This window comes from Gorilla gorilla, chromosome 2 (genome assembly GCF_029281585.2).
Source record: "Gorilla gorilla gorilla isolate KB3781 chromosome 2, NHGRI_mGorGor1-v2.1_pri, whole genome shotgun sequence".
In the NCBI taxonomy this organism is placed as follows: Eukaryota; Metazoa; Chordata; class Mammalia; order Primates; family Hominidae; genus Gorilla; species Gorilla gorilla.
In genome coordinates this window covers 9,314,662-9,327,307 of record NC_086017.1, presented here as the reverse complement: position 1 = coordinate 9,327,307, position 12,646 = coordinate 9,314,662, and the positions used below count along the sequence as shown (strand labels likewise).

General features: G+C 57.1%; 1 protein-coding gene across 4 annotated transcripts in view; it reads left to right on the top strand.

Moving 5' to 3' along the window:
* Positions 1-12,646, top strand: part of LOC129532709 (NADH dehydrogenase [ubiquinone] 1 alpha subcomplex subunit 8-like) — a 201,756-nt gene that overhangs the window by 26,300 nt on the left and 162,810 nt on the right. Inside the window, exon 4 of one of the 4 annotated variants that reach the window (XM_063703554.1) lies at positions 425-447. The exons of the other annotated variants lie outside the window; for them this stretch is intronic. Within the exon in view, the coding sequence (XP_063559624.1) occupies positions 425-430 (6 nt within the window). The 3' untranslated portion in view covers positions 431-447. Of the gene's footprint in view, positions 1-424; positions 448-12,646 lie in introns of those variants that run through there. 4 annotated transcript variants of the gene reach the window in all.

The window sequence follows — 12,646 nt, the reverse complement described above, 5'->3', positions numbered from 1 at the left end:
GGTCCTCTCAAAGGGCTCTTTGCCTCTGTACTTCTGAGTCTAAGCACATTTCCTGCCTGGATAAGGAGGAAGCAGTGCCATGGACAGTACCTGGGGTCCCAGAAAGAGGAGAGAGAGGAATTCCAGGTAGCAGAGCTGTCACTGAGAGGGGCACCAGGCAATTAGGTAAAGCAGAAATCAAGAATGGTCTTTCTACTGGCATCTGGGATCAGAGGGACCTGGCTTCAATTCCCAGCTCGGCCACTTATTTATTAGCTGTGTGACCTTGAGCAAGTCACTCCAATTCCCTGAGCCTTCATTTCCTCACCCATGAAATGCAGGAAGTAAGGTCTACTTTGCAGAGTGGTTGTGAGGATTAGATGGAACCATGGGCATGAAAGGGGCCTGAGGCTAGTGGCAAACGTGGTGCCTTTTCCCTCGCTAGGGGTGACTTTCCCAAGGACTGGAGAGAGATGGAGAAATAGACACTGCAGCATCATGGTGAAGAAACTCAAGCCCTGATGGAGCTGGGAGAACAACGACACTTCTATTTCCAGTCTCTCCAAGAGCATGCGTGAAGCCAGGCCCATCTGTCTGTGGGAGAGGTCTGTGCCATGGTATTGGGCAAACTCACAGGTCACCGTAGCCCAGGACTGCAATGTCCCAAAAGCTTGTCTTGATCTAGACTAGGAACCACAGCCCAGCCCATGCGAGCAGGATGTACCCTTAGGGTCATCTGGCTTATCCTCTAATCTAGGGGACTCAGACACAGCAAGTGACCCCTTGCCCCAGTGCCCCTCCCCCAGGTCACACAGCCAGTCAGGATTGGAACACAGGCCTCCTGCCTCCAGCCCAGGGCTCTTTCTATTGAGGAGGGACCTGGGATATAGGAGGCCCCCCCACCTCCCCAGCTCCAGCCTGAGATGAAGGCCAGATTCTTGTCAGCAAGTGGAAGGGAGGCAGGGTCACCTGTGTGTGCTGGCAGAGAAAGAGCCATCCCAAGCACCATCCTTCCCAGTCTTTTCCCTGGAGCTCCCCAGCAACCCCAGCCTTCTCCCACCACCTCCTTCTCTCCACCTCTCTGACCTTGGGCTCTTCTTCTGTCAAATTGACATGAAAAAAGCTCACCTCAAGGGCTGTTGCAGACTAACAGATGGGAGAGCGCCCTAAAACTCGGTAAAAGCAATGGATTGTTTCAGACCTTCAGTTTCCATGACAGCATTAGCTGAATATCTAATACATGCCACATTATTGCCCCAGACCCCACAGAGACCCTGTAAGAGAGGCATCTCATGGGTGAGGAAACGGAGGCTCAGAGAGTGGAAGGGATCTATCCAAGGCCACACAAGTTGTTATTTGGGACTGGAACTCAGTCCCTGCTTCCAGTCCAGGGGGCCCCTCTCCCAAACACCACACCGTTCCAGCCTGGCAGCCCTGCCATCCTGGATGGGAAGAGAGAGGACCAGGGTAGGAAGGGTGGGGGCCAGGGGGTTAAGAGATTCCCCCATGCCTCTTCCCCCCAGCCTCAAATCATAGGGAACGAATCTCCAGGAAGCCCAGCGGGTGGCCGGGTCCCAGCACTGATTGCAGGAGATGGCAGGAGGGCCCGGCGGTTGCCATGGTGACTTCCTGAACCGCAGCGCCTGTTCCTGCTGAGGCTTTAGGAAGTCAGACATACCTGGGCAGCCCCTGCCCCCGACTGGGCCTCTCCGAGGAGGAGGAGCACTCAAGGGAATGCGGCGTGCCTGCTCACAGAGAATGTGCATACACGTGTGAGAGCTGTGGCAGTGGCAGGCGTGTAGCTGCAGCATGCACACAGGTCTAGGACATGGAGACCCACATGTGTGGGCGCAAACCTGCCCGACAGTGCGAGGAGCCTTTAAGGGTGAGAACAAGCCTACTGACATAGGAATGTGAGAAGGGTGTTCTTGGCAGAGGGAAAGGCAGGGTGGTGCTAGAGAGCATGCCGGGAGCTGCTGGCAGGAAGATGAGGTTGGCAGGGCCAGATCATGGGGACGCTCTGCATACTGGGCTAAGGAGCTTGGACCTTCACCTGGAGGCACTGGGGAGCCAGTGAGGGCTTTGAAGCAGGGAAGTAGCGTGGTTGGACCTGAGATCCCTCCAGCAGCCCACGGAGGATGGGTCAGAGGTCAGCCTAGAGGCAGGGAGGTCAGTGTGGTGCCGATCTTCCCTACCCAGCTCTATTCTTTTTCCCCATTAGCATTTACACCTTCTAACATATACCATATACTTGTCTTCAGTTTCTTGTTTATTCTCTGTTTTCCTCACTGGGATGCCAGCTCATGAGAGCTGAGGGGTTTGCCTGCCTCGTTCACTGAAGCGTATCAAGGACCAACAAGAGTGCCCGGTACACCGGGGCTCAGTAGATACCTGCTGAATGAATGGATGAGGCCTGGACTAGAGGAGTGACCTAAGGGAAGGAGAGAAGTGCTAGGGGGGAGTGAGGTGTGGAAGGCGAATTGACTGGTTGGGGTAAAGTGGAGGTGGTGGACACACGGCTGAGCCCCCCAGGGGCTTCTGAGTTGGCGGCTGTGGCCCTATGCAGGTGCTTTTCTGGCTCAGGAATGAGACCATGGGGTGATTCCAGGATCCAAGAGAAAAGCATAAAGGATGGCCTGGCCAGGTCTCAGGAGGTGGGGAGGGATGGGGCAGGACCAGGCCAGATGCAGAACTGGGGGCAGGATAGGGGAAACTGAGGCAGATGCCCCATCCTGTGCACTGGATCTGAGTGCACTGGGAGAGACTGGAACTCAGTCCCTGCTTCCAGTCCAGGGGGTCCCTCTCCCAAACACCACACTGCTCCAGCCTGGCAGCCCTGCCATCTGGATGGGAAGAGAGAGGACCAGGATAGGAAAGGCGGAGGGTGGGGGGCTGGGGTCTGTAGTGTGTTCCAGACCTCTGCTGTCTAATAGAAACGTAGCACAGGCCACAGAGGCATGCCACGTGTCAGTTTACATTTTCTAGTAACACATTACAAAAGTAGACAGAGATGGGTGAAGTGAGTTTTAACTACATATTTTACTGAACCTCGTATGTCCACAATATTATTTCAACCTGTTATCAATATAAAAATTAAATGAGATATTTTACATTCCTTTTTTAGGGGGTACAATGTCTTCAAAAACTGTTGTGTATCCTACACTTACAGCACACCTCAGTTTGGACTTGCCACATGTCATGTGCTCAGTAGCCACATGCGCCAGTGGCTGCTGCATGGGACAAGGCAGCCCTGGGCCCTGGGTCCCACCTGCCAGGAATGAGGCACTGGGAGGGGCTGAGTCTGCAGAGGGGCCTCCAGGGCACCAGCTGATTGAGGCTGGGGTTGGGGAGAAGGCAACCACATGGGCGATGGAAGGCCTTTTTCCTCTGCTTTCTCTTTTGTCAGTTCACTCACTCACTCACTCAACAGACTTTTAATGAACACTTACTATGTGCAGGGCGCTATGCTAGGTGCTAGGTCTGGAATAGTGCATTGGCGTGGAGTAGTAATTCTTATTAGGATACTATTCCTCTCTCATAGATGAGAAAGCTTAGGCTCAGAGAAGTTCTGACTTTCTGGAGGTCACGTAGCTGGTAACCCTCTGAGCTCTTTCTCCTGCTCCATGTTGCATAGATAACTGAGATATAAGTAAAGCCTCCAAGAGGGAGGAGGTTGGGGATGAGGTAAGATCTACAGAGGGATGTCCCCAAGGAAACTCATGCCTCTAGGTCTCTACACCTCCTTAGAGACCTGGTTCCTCCCCCTCCCACTCAGTTTTCTCTCTGCTTGAGCTTTGATGCTCCCCGGGGGCCTCAGAACCAAGACTTCCTGAGGAACTTGAATTTAGACCATCTTCTTCCTAGATGACAGTCCAGCAACCCTGCAGGAGGTGGAGTGACTGGTTACACTGCTGATCTGGCAGCTCTGGAGGCTGGACTCGGAGCAGCCCAGGTGTCCCCAACTGGAAGGCCCGTCCCCACCAAGGCAGCAGAAGAATGGGAACAGAAACAGGAGTACTTGAAAGAGTGGATTCAAGTCCTGACTCTTTTTCTTCCCAGTTGAGGAAGAACCTTGGGGCAGAGGCTTTGACCCTCTGGGGTCAGTTCTGTCTCCATTACATGGGCAGAGTAACCCACCTCCCAGGATGAGGGCCCTGAAAGCAAGTGGTCCATTAAGGAAAGGTCAAACAGGGCTTGGAAAGGGACTGTTTTTCAAGAATGACAAACTCGCGTGAGTTTTGCTTAGAAACACTGACTTGGCTGCCTCCAGCAGGTGGGGGCCTGGCAAGGGTTCCTCATGTGTGAAATCTCTGGAACACGTTTCTGGGGTCTAGGGTCTGGGTTTAAGTCTGGCCTGCAGGTGGGAGGGTCTCTGTGCCTTCCTTTCCTTCATCCTATTGTTTACTAAGCACCAAGTACCGACTGGGTGCCCAGTGATTAAATAGCTCTTCTTTCCAGATGAGGAAACTGAGGCACAGAGAAGTCTGGTGACTTGCCTGAGGTCAACCAGCCAGAAAGTGGCAGAGCTGGGTTTTAAACCTTGGTCTCCTCGTCCAAAGCCATTGCCTCTGGCCTCTGCCCAGCACTTGGAGATGCCAATGGGCTGTTCACCAGGAGTCACTCATGGCAACTGCCTCACAGACGGCCTGGGTCCCTCACAGACAGGGGTCAGCTGTGCATCATGCATTGGGACACGCAGGAGCAGGGAGGCTGCCGGGCCGGGGAGGCAGCAGGGCCAGGCGCGGCCGGATTCACAGGTTGAAGACTGTTCCTCTGGGCTTCCGGACTCCGTGCCTTCCCCCACAGCCCCTTCCCGGGCCGCCTCCCTTCCTGGCCCGGTGCTGGGGTTGACTAGCGGGTGGGGTGGCATCCGGGCTGGGGCTAGAACTGTGAAGAGGGTGTCTGAGTAGAGACTGATGGCCTGTCAGTTGGCTGCCAGCACATCCTCAAATTCTTTGTCTCTGTGTGAAGTGGGGACTGTGGAGGGGGCAGGGGTTGGGCACAGCAGAGGAGGAGGATGCCGGGGTGGGGGCAGGAGAGGGGCATGGCGGGTTGCGGGAGGCCTCCGTGGTCTGCTGGTGCTTATGCTTGTCGGCGGTGTGTGTCTTCGGGAAGTCAGGTCCTTGCCCCCTGCTTTGGGGCCAGAGACAGGAGTTCAGATCCTAGCTCTGCTCCCCACTTGCTGGGGGTGGGGGGGTCCCAGGCCTGTATCGTTCCTGTTTCCAGTCCTAGGCCTCTGTTTCTTCATCCATGCGATGGGTCTATCCAGCTCTGACCTGCTGTGATCTCTGTAAATCTGAGCTGATTAGAACATTTGGCCCTGAAATTCCAGAGGCCTTTAGGCTTCCCTGATGGAGGGAGCATGGGGCTGAGTCTCGGTGCTGTCAGGGAGGCACTGAGGGGGCTGGGGGTGGGGTCAGAGAGGTGGGGAAGGTGAACCCTCCCCACTGCAAGGCCTGGCAGTAGGGCAAAACCAGGCTGCTTATCTCCCCAGCCTGGGCACCCTGGATGACTGTGCTGGGGACATGGGGCTGATGGAGGGGTCGCCAGTGAGGAGGTGGAGAAGACAGAGATGTCATCTGTCCTGAAAGACACAGCCCTTCAGGGCTTCCTGCCCTCTCTGCAGTTCTTGCCAGGTCACCTGGGCCCCAAAGACCCCACAGTTCTGTTCACCAGCCCCCTTCAGTCCTTGTCACCTGGCTACTGCTAGGCAGCCACACTCAGCTCCATGATCTCACCAGCAGCCAAGTAGCTGAACACACCGTCACAGCGCCCCCGCCCACACACACACACAGGCCCAATCCTGTGGCACAGTCACACATGGGCTTGTAGAGTTATAGGTGCCCCCGCGTGCACAGCCCTCCTGGGAGCCAGCACGGGAGATCACGCATGCGTGCCCACCCCAGCGTGTGGGTGAGCCCAGGGCTGTACCCAGCCCAGCTCTTAGAGAACCACTCTGAGGCCTCCCTAGACAGAGTCACAGGAGCCGTCCTAGAGGGGTGGGGGTGGTGACGGGATGAGAAGCTCTCTGTGGGCCTCTGATCCCCTCCTTTAATAAAAGGAGCTAGAAGGCCCCGTCCTCAGCACCCCACCCCCCAGCCTCAGCACCCAAAGCATCCATTATTCCACCCGATGCCCCCTCTAGTTCTGCGGGGTGAGTGCGCTGAGCACATCTTACAGAGGGCAAACTGAGGCTGGGGAGGAGAAGGGGGGTTGCCCAAGGGCAGAGCTGGTGAGGTCAGAAGCAGAATTGCAAGCCGGGGCGGTGGGCCCCCAAACCTGTGTTCTCTCAGGCCGCCCACCCCCATCTGCCGGGCTGGGGTGTGGACCCCGAAGCGTGCCCCGGGCCCCCTCCACCCCAGCACCCAAGGGCCTCCCGGACACAAAGCCACCTGGCGGCGCTCGAGGGGGCGCGCGTGGGAGCGCGCACGGTGGCCCGCGCCTCCGGCCAAGATGTTCCCTCTCCGCGTGATTGACAGGCTCGAGTGCCGAGAAACAAAATTGTTTATGCGCTAATGAATGAGGCCCTGATTGCAAGATCCTGTTTGGAAAATTATAGTGCGGCGGCGGCGGCGGCGGCGGCGGCGGCCCAATTACAGCCCGCGCTGCATATTCATTTCGTCTCTCCTTTGCATCGAGATGAACGGGCGCCCCGCGCCCTGCAAAGGCAACGCCAAATTTAGTCCGAGGTTCAGCACTCCTCCGCGCCATTGTCTGCCCCGGACCACCTGCCTCCTGCCGGCCTGATTGCCCGGGAGGGCGCGAGCAGGGAGGCCAAGAAAGTTGTCCCTACCCCTCCTCCTGGCACCCCCTTCCCTCAGTTCTCTCCGCTCGACTCCCCGTCTCTGTCTCCCTTCCCCTCCCGGTGTCTCTTTCTCCCTCTGTTCTCTCTCTCCTTATTCTGTGCCCCACACTTCCTCTCCTCGCTCTAGGCCTCTAACGGGGTGCATCACCGGTCTAGAATGTCAGTCGCTGTCCCTCCCCCTCCAGCTGCACATTCCCTGCGTTCCTGGGTCCCTGGGGACAGCAGGGGCAGTAACGGGGACTGTCTGCTCCTTGGAGGTCACAGAGGTATGAGGCGGGTCTCAAGACCCCTGCCTTGGCTGTGAGCATGGGGTGGCTTGGCTCGTCCCCGCAACCAAGCTGCTGGGGAGAGAGGCCCCTCCCTGCCCGCTGCCTCTGCCGCCTCCCGCATGCCACCAGACCCACTTAGCCTGCGGCGCAGGCCCCTTGGCTGCCCAGGCTGCGCCCTCACACCTCCCTGCCCTGCACATGCTGTTCTCTTGCTGGCACGCCCTTCCTGTCTTCCCAGACGCATCCCAAGTACAGCTCAGAGCAGCCTTCTCCTGTCCCCACCACCGCAGGCAACAGGACAGCTCCCTCCCAGAGCACGCTGGTGTCCAGGCATGTCCTGCAGGTACAGCAGCAGGCAGGGTACACTGGCATCCTTCTCCCGGGCCTGACCAGCCTGGGGGCTGCCGGTGAGTCACCAGGAAGCTCTGGTGTCCAGCTCAAGGCTGATCAAACGGACACCTCCACTGTGATATGGGGGTATAGTCTCCCTGTCCTTGCTGTATGGTGACGGTGGGCAGGAGGGGAGAGGAGGCTGGGAGGGAGGGACTGGGGGTTTGCAGCACCTGGACCCCACAGACCAGGACTGGCCCTGGGTTCCAGACAGTGACAAGGACAACTAACTGGTCCTTGTCACTGGGTCATTGACTTAACTGACAGGTACCTGAGGCCCGGTCTGGCTGGAGGCTCATGGTGGGGGTGATGGTGGCGAGGGCTCTTCAGAGGATGGCCGTGCTCCTCCCCGTCCTGCCTGGGGCCCCACTGAGTAACCAGGCATCTGCACCCCTTCCTGGGATGGAAATTGGGGTATTCAGACGTGAGCAAAAATGGACAACCACATATACCAACTGGCCTAGACAACCCCCAACCCTGCCGCCAGAGACACACAAAGTAATAGACTCCCACAGTCACATACACACAAACATAGACACGCAGCCTCTCCTTGAAAGACCCACGCAGCCTGAGACACAAAGGCAGGCTGGCCCCTGGGCGCGTGTGGGGCAGCACTGCCCTCTGGCGGCTGTCTTGGCAATCTCTCTGTCAGGCTCTGGCTAGCTTCCTAGAACCACAGCTGAGCCACGATGCGGGTGCCCAGGCCCAGACCCAGAGAACGCGGACTCCCAGGGGTGGGATTTCAGGGAGGAAAAGGAATTTGTGTTCCTAGGGTCGAGGGTCTTTTGAGTTCCAGTTCCCTACCCCAATCTGCATGTACTGCAGAACATGTGAGCAGAACTTGCTCACAGAAGGACCAGTCCAGGGATGGTGAGGGGGCGGAGCTCCTTATCATGGGAGGAGTACGAGTTGGGCTGGGACCACTTGCAGATTGGTGGCCTTTAGTGGCAGAGTGGACAACTTCATAGGCCATCACCAGCTTGAAGAGCCCTGGGAGGTATGTCTAGTCTTCTCCTACTTCACCCCAGCCCAGCCACTCTCCTGTTTGGTTTGTTTGTCAGTCATCAAACTCTGACAGCATCTCAGCACCTCGAACAGCAGGGTGAGATCCTGGGTGGCGGGAGATGAGGCTGTGGAGGGTGGCCAGGCCACCCCTTGGAGGTCTTTGAGGCCAGTATTAGGTGTGTGGGCTTTATTCTGGGGGACAGGGATCTGGAGACAGGCCCAGACAGGGAAGCGACTTGGTCAGATGGGCATGTGAGCACCAGCTAAGGAGGCAGGAGGGCCAGACAGGAGGGATGTGGTGGCCTGGACCAGGACAGGGGCAGGAGTGAGGTGGCAAGAACGACGCAGATCCCGAGCTATTAAGGAGATGGACTTGCCAGGCTTTGGTGAGGAATTGGCCATGATGGGCATGGAGCCGGAAGATGAAGTTACCTTGGGGCATATCAGTGCTGACAAAGGGGCCTGGGGGAGAGATGATGAGTCTGATGTGGCTCTGAGAGCCTGAGAGCCTGAGAGCCAAGGGGATGTCTGGAGAGGATGTCTGGAGAGGTATCAGCCTAGAGCCTGAGAGCCAAGGGGATGTCTGGAGAGGTATCCAGGAGGCAGTTGAAATCAGGCCTGGAGATATTCACTTGGGAGTTGGAAGGTTACTGACAGGTGGTTGAAGGCAGTGCACAGCTGAGGCCACCCAGGAAAGTTCCTCAGAAGCCCTAAGCACCAAAGATATGGTGTTCCCCTCACCCCCATGAGTCAAAAAGAAGGAGTCTAAATTAAATTATAAAATGTAACACTTATATGCCTTACAAAACTCTTGGCCTGGCACGGTGGCTCACACCTGTAATCCCAGCATTTTGGGAGGCCAAGATGGGCAGATTACCTGAGGTCAAGAGTTTGAGACCAGCCTGGCCAACATGGTGAAACCCCATCTGTACTAAAAATACAAAAAGTTAGCCGGGCATAGTGGTGCATGCCTGTAATTCTAGCTACTCGGGAGGCTGAGGCAGGAGAATTGCTTGAACCTGGGAGGGAGAGGTTGCAGTGAGCCGAGATCGCACCACTGCACTCCAGCCTGAGCAACAGAGTGAGACTCCATCTCAAAAAACAAAAAAAATAAAAATAAAAATAAAAACAAAAAAACTTTTGCAATCATCACATCCATGGGTTCACAGAAACACATTTTCCTCCTCGTCTTCCTTGTTTGATGCTCCTGGTCTGATGGTGCCCTGAGGTGTCTACCTGCTTGCCGGCTAGGTGGCCCAGCTCCAAATCCAGGCAAAAACAGGAGGCTCAGGGGGCACCAACAGGCTGGGACCGAGGGGGAAAAGATGCCCACAAAAGAGAGAAGGAACACCCAGGGAGACTGGAGGAAACCCAGGAGAGTGTGGCATCACTGGGGCCAAGGAAGGAGGGGGTTCCAAGAAAGAGGACATGATTAGTCATGTAGAAAACAAAAGGAGGCACGGACATGAGGACTGAAGAGGGGGCCCGGATGTGGCTGTGGGGCTGCCAGGCAGGCTCAGTAAAGCAAAGCTGGTCACCTCTCCACGTATCTCTGCTCAAGGGGGCCAGCCTTTGGTGGGGACACTCGGGTGCCCTTTGCCCTTGAGGAGCCTCCGGACCTACAAACAAGGAGGGAGTAAGACCCTGGGGTAGGGTTGAGGCGAGCTGACCTCAGAAGGAGAAAAGGAGACCAAATATTTCAGTGGACTCAAGGCAGGGGGCGCCTCTGGGTGGCAGTCCCTCCTCTGACCACAAGGGGGCAGCATAAAAACAGGTCCTGCATGGGCTCAGGCTTCTGTAAGGAGTCGGCTTCCAGATGCTGTTTTCATCTTGATGCGTCCTTGGGCTCTCTGGGCCTCAGTTTCTTTCTCCGCAAAATGGGGCAGTTGGACATCATATTCTCTTGGACTCTGTTGGGATCCCCTTCATTTTGCATCCCCTTACTGCCTTCCCAGCCCAATGTGACACCCCCCATCTGACCACAATAAGTGTGTAAAGTGAGTAAGGTCAATGGCACAGGTATAGCATGTAGTGAGAATACAGAATGCTAGCCCGAGGAGGCCTACAGGCGTGTGCAAGGTTAGTTGAGTGAGGACAGACCATCCCATGAGCTTGGGTTAAACCTGCCTGCAGCGACGTCTGTGAAGGTGGCCTCTGCTTCCTCTTACGGGGAGTACTGGGGTGGGGGTGGGGCTGCCTCTGCCTCTTCTGTCTGCCCCCAGGGCAGAGCTCTGGCTCTTTGTCCAGGCTCCTTGTTCTGCCACTGTTTGCCCTCTCTGGGACATGTCAGCACCTGTGCCCTCTTTGGGCCTCAGGGCTCATCGAGACAAGGAGGGAAAGAGCATGAGAGTCTCCTCAGCACTGCTGGTCCTCAGGTCTCTGAGGCAGCCCCGCCCTATCCTGGGATGCCTCCCAGTGCTGCCCTGTGGGTCTGCAGTCCTTTGGTGCCAGTTGGTGGGAGGGGCAATGTGAGGGTCACGACAGTTGATTCCTGGCTCTGGGCCACCATCAGATCTTCAGAGGGGCTGGTGTGCTGGTGGCTGCTGGTGGCCTCAGCTGGGGACAAGGAGTCAGGGTTGGAGCCTCTTTCCATGTCTGACAAAGTGTGGTTTTAGTTGATCACTGCTGGTGGGTGGCAGGGAAGCTGAAGCCAGGGCGGGAGCAAGAGGTGGCCTGGGGAGACAGTACCTCCGTGGAGGGCCCCTTCCCCTCAGAAGCTGGGCCAGCCCAGGGCAGCCGAGGACAGTGACACAGGAGAGCACCCACGGGCCAGTTGTCCGGTGCCAGCTCCCCGGCTGTGTGACCTTGGGCAAGTGGGCAACCCTCTCTGAGCTATGGTAGGGAGACCTATCCAGAATTCAGGAAAGCATGTTATAGGCCCAGGGCAGCCCTGGTATTGGGGCAAAGAAGGGCAGGCACCCCTGGGTCACCGACTTGTCCTAGGGGTCCAGTCCCCGGGATGTGGCCTCTTGGAGCCCACTGGGTGTCTAGGGGAAACTGAAGATGGATCTGACTCAGTTGGGTCCTGGTACCAGCATTTTGGCTTGGGAGTGGGAAAGGGTAATAAAGGACTCTACAGTCACAAGAGCTTGGCCGCTGCCTGGACAGGCAGCCTATGCAAGTCCCCTCCTATCTCTGAGCTGCCATTTCTTTATCTTTCTGAGTTCCACCTGGGGCAGGACCTTCAGCTTCCCAAGTCTCACCAGACCATCGCCTCCCGGGTGCCAGGCTGAGTTGGCTCTCAGGCCCTCTCTTTCCCAGGTGGGCCTCGGGTGGTGCCAGGTGCCACAGGAGCTTCCGGTTGGTGCAGGGAGCTGGCTGGCATGGGCTGTCTGAGGGCAACTGTCTCGGTGCTTAGCTGAGGCCTCATCGAATGGCACCTGTGGCCCGGGCCAGCTGGGATGGGAAAGGGTGGTCTGGCCTCCACCTGCTCAGCTCACTTGCCCACTAGCCACTCTCACTTGAGCCTCAGCCTCATGTATCTGCTGCTGCTGCTGGAGCCCAAGGGGCTGGGGCCATGGCTGGGTGCCCCAAAGACAGGAGAGAAGGAGGTGCTGGGGCCTAGCGCCCTGGAGGGGACAGCTAGAGACTCATCAGGCAGGAAGTATCTCCTCTTCTTGATTCTGATCCTTCACCCACCTATGTCAGCCTCACACCTGTACCTGTGCATCTGTGGGGCAGCCTTCCCCACCTGTGGTTTTCTCCACTTCTGGAGCCCTAGAAGAATATGTAGAGCAGGCTTGGGGTGTGGCCGCATGGAGCACCCCCAAACTGCCTCTGGTCCCCAGGCTCCGGCTTGTGCTGTCCCTTCCCGCTGTCTGGATTTTGGCCTGTCCGTGGGACCTTGAGGAGCCTGGAGCCTGGAGCTGCCAGCTCGTCTGGGCCCTCCAGGCTCCAGGATCTCTGGAGGCCATGGGTGGGGCTGGTGCTGGCCTTGTTGGTGTTGCTCCTGCTGGAGTAGTGGTGCCCTCTGGCATCTGTGCCTTCCACGGCAGGTCACTGGTGCCATTTGCCATGTGCAGTGGGTGCTGGAGTCTAAGCTCATGGAAAACTTCCAAGGCCTGGGCTATGGTCCTCATGGCGGTGCGGCCTGCCTTGACACACACAGAAGGGATACATGCACTAGTGTGCATTCAGGGGACACGTGAACACACCCCTCATATTCAGACAGGTGTAAACAGCTCAGCCACACAAGTGC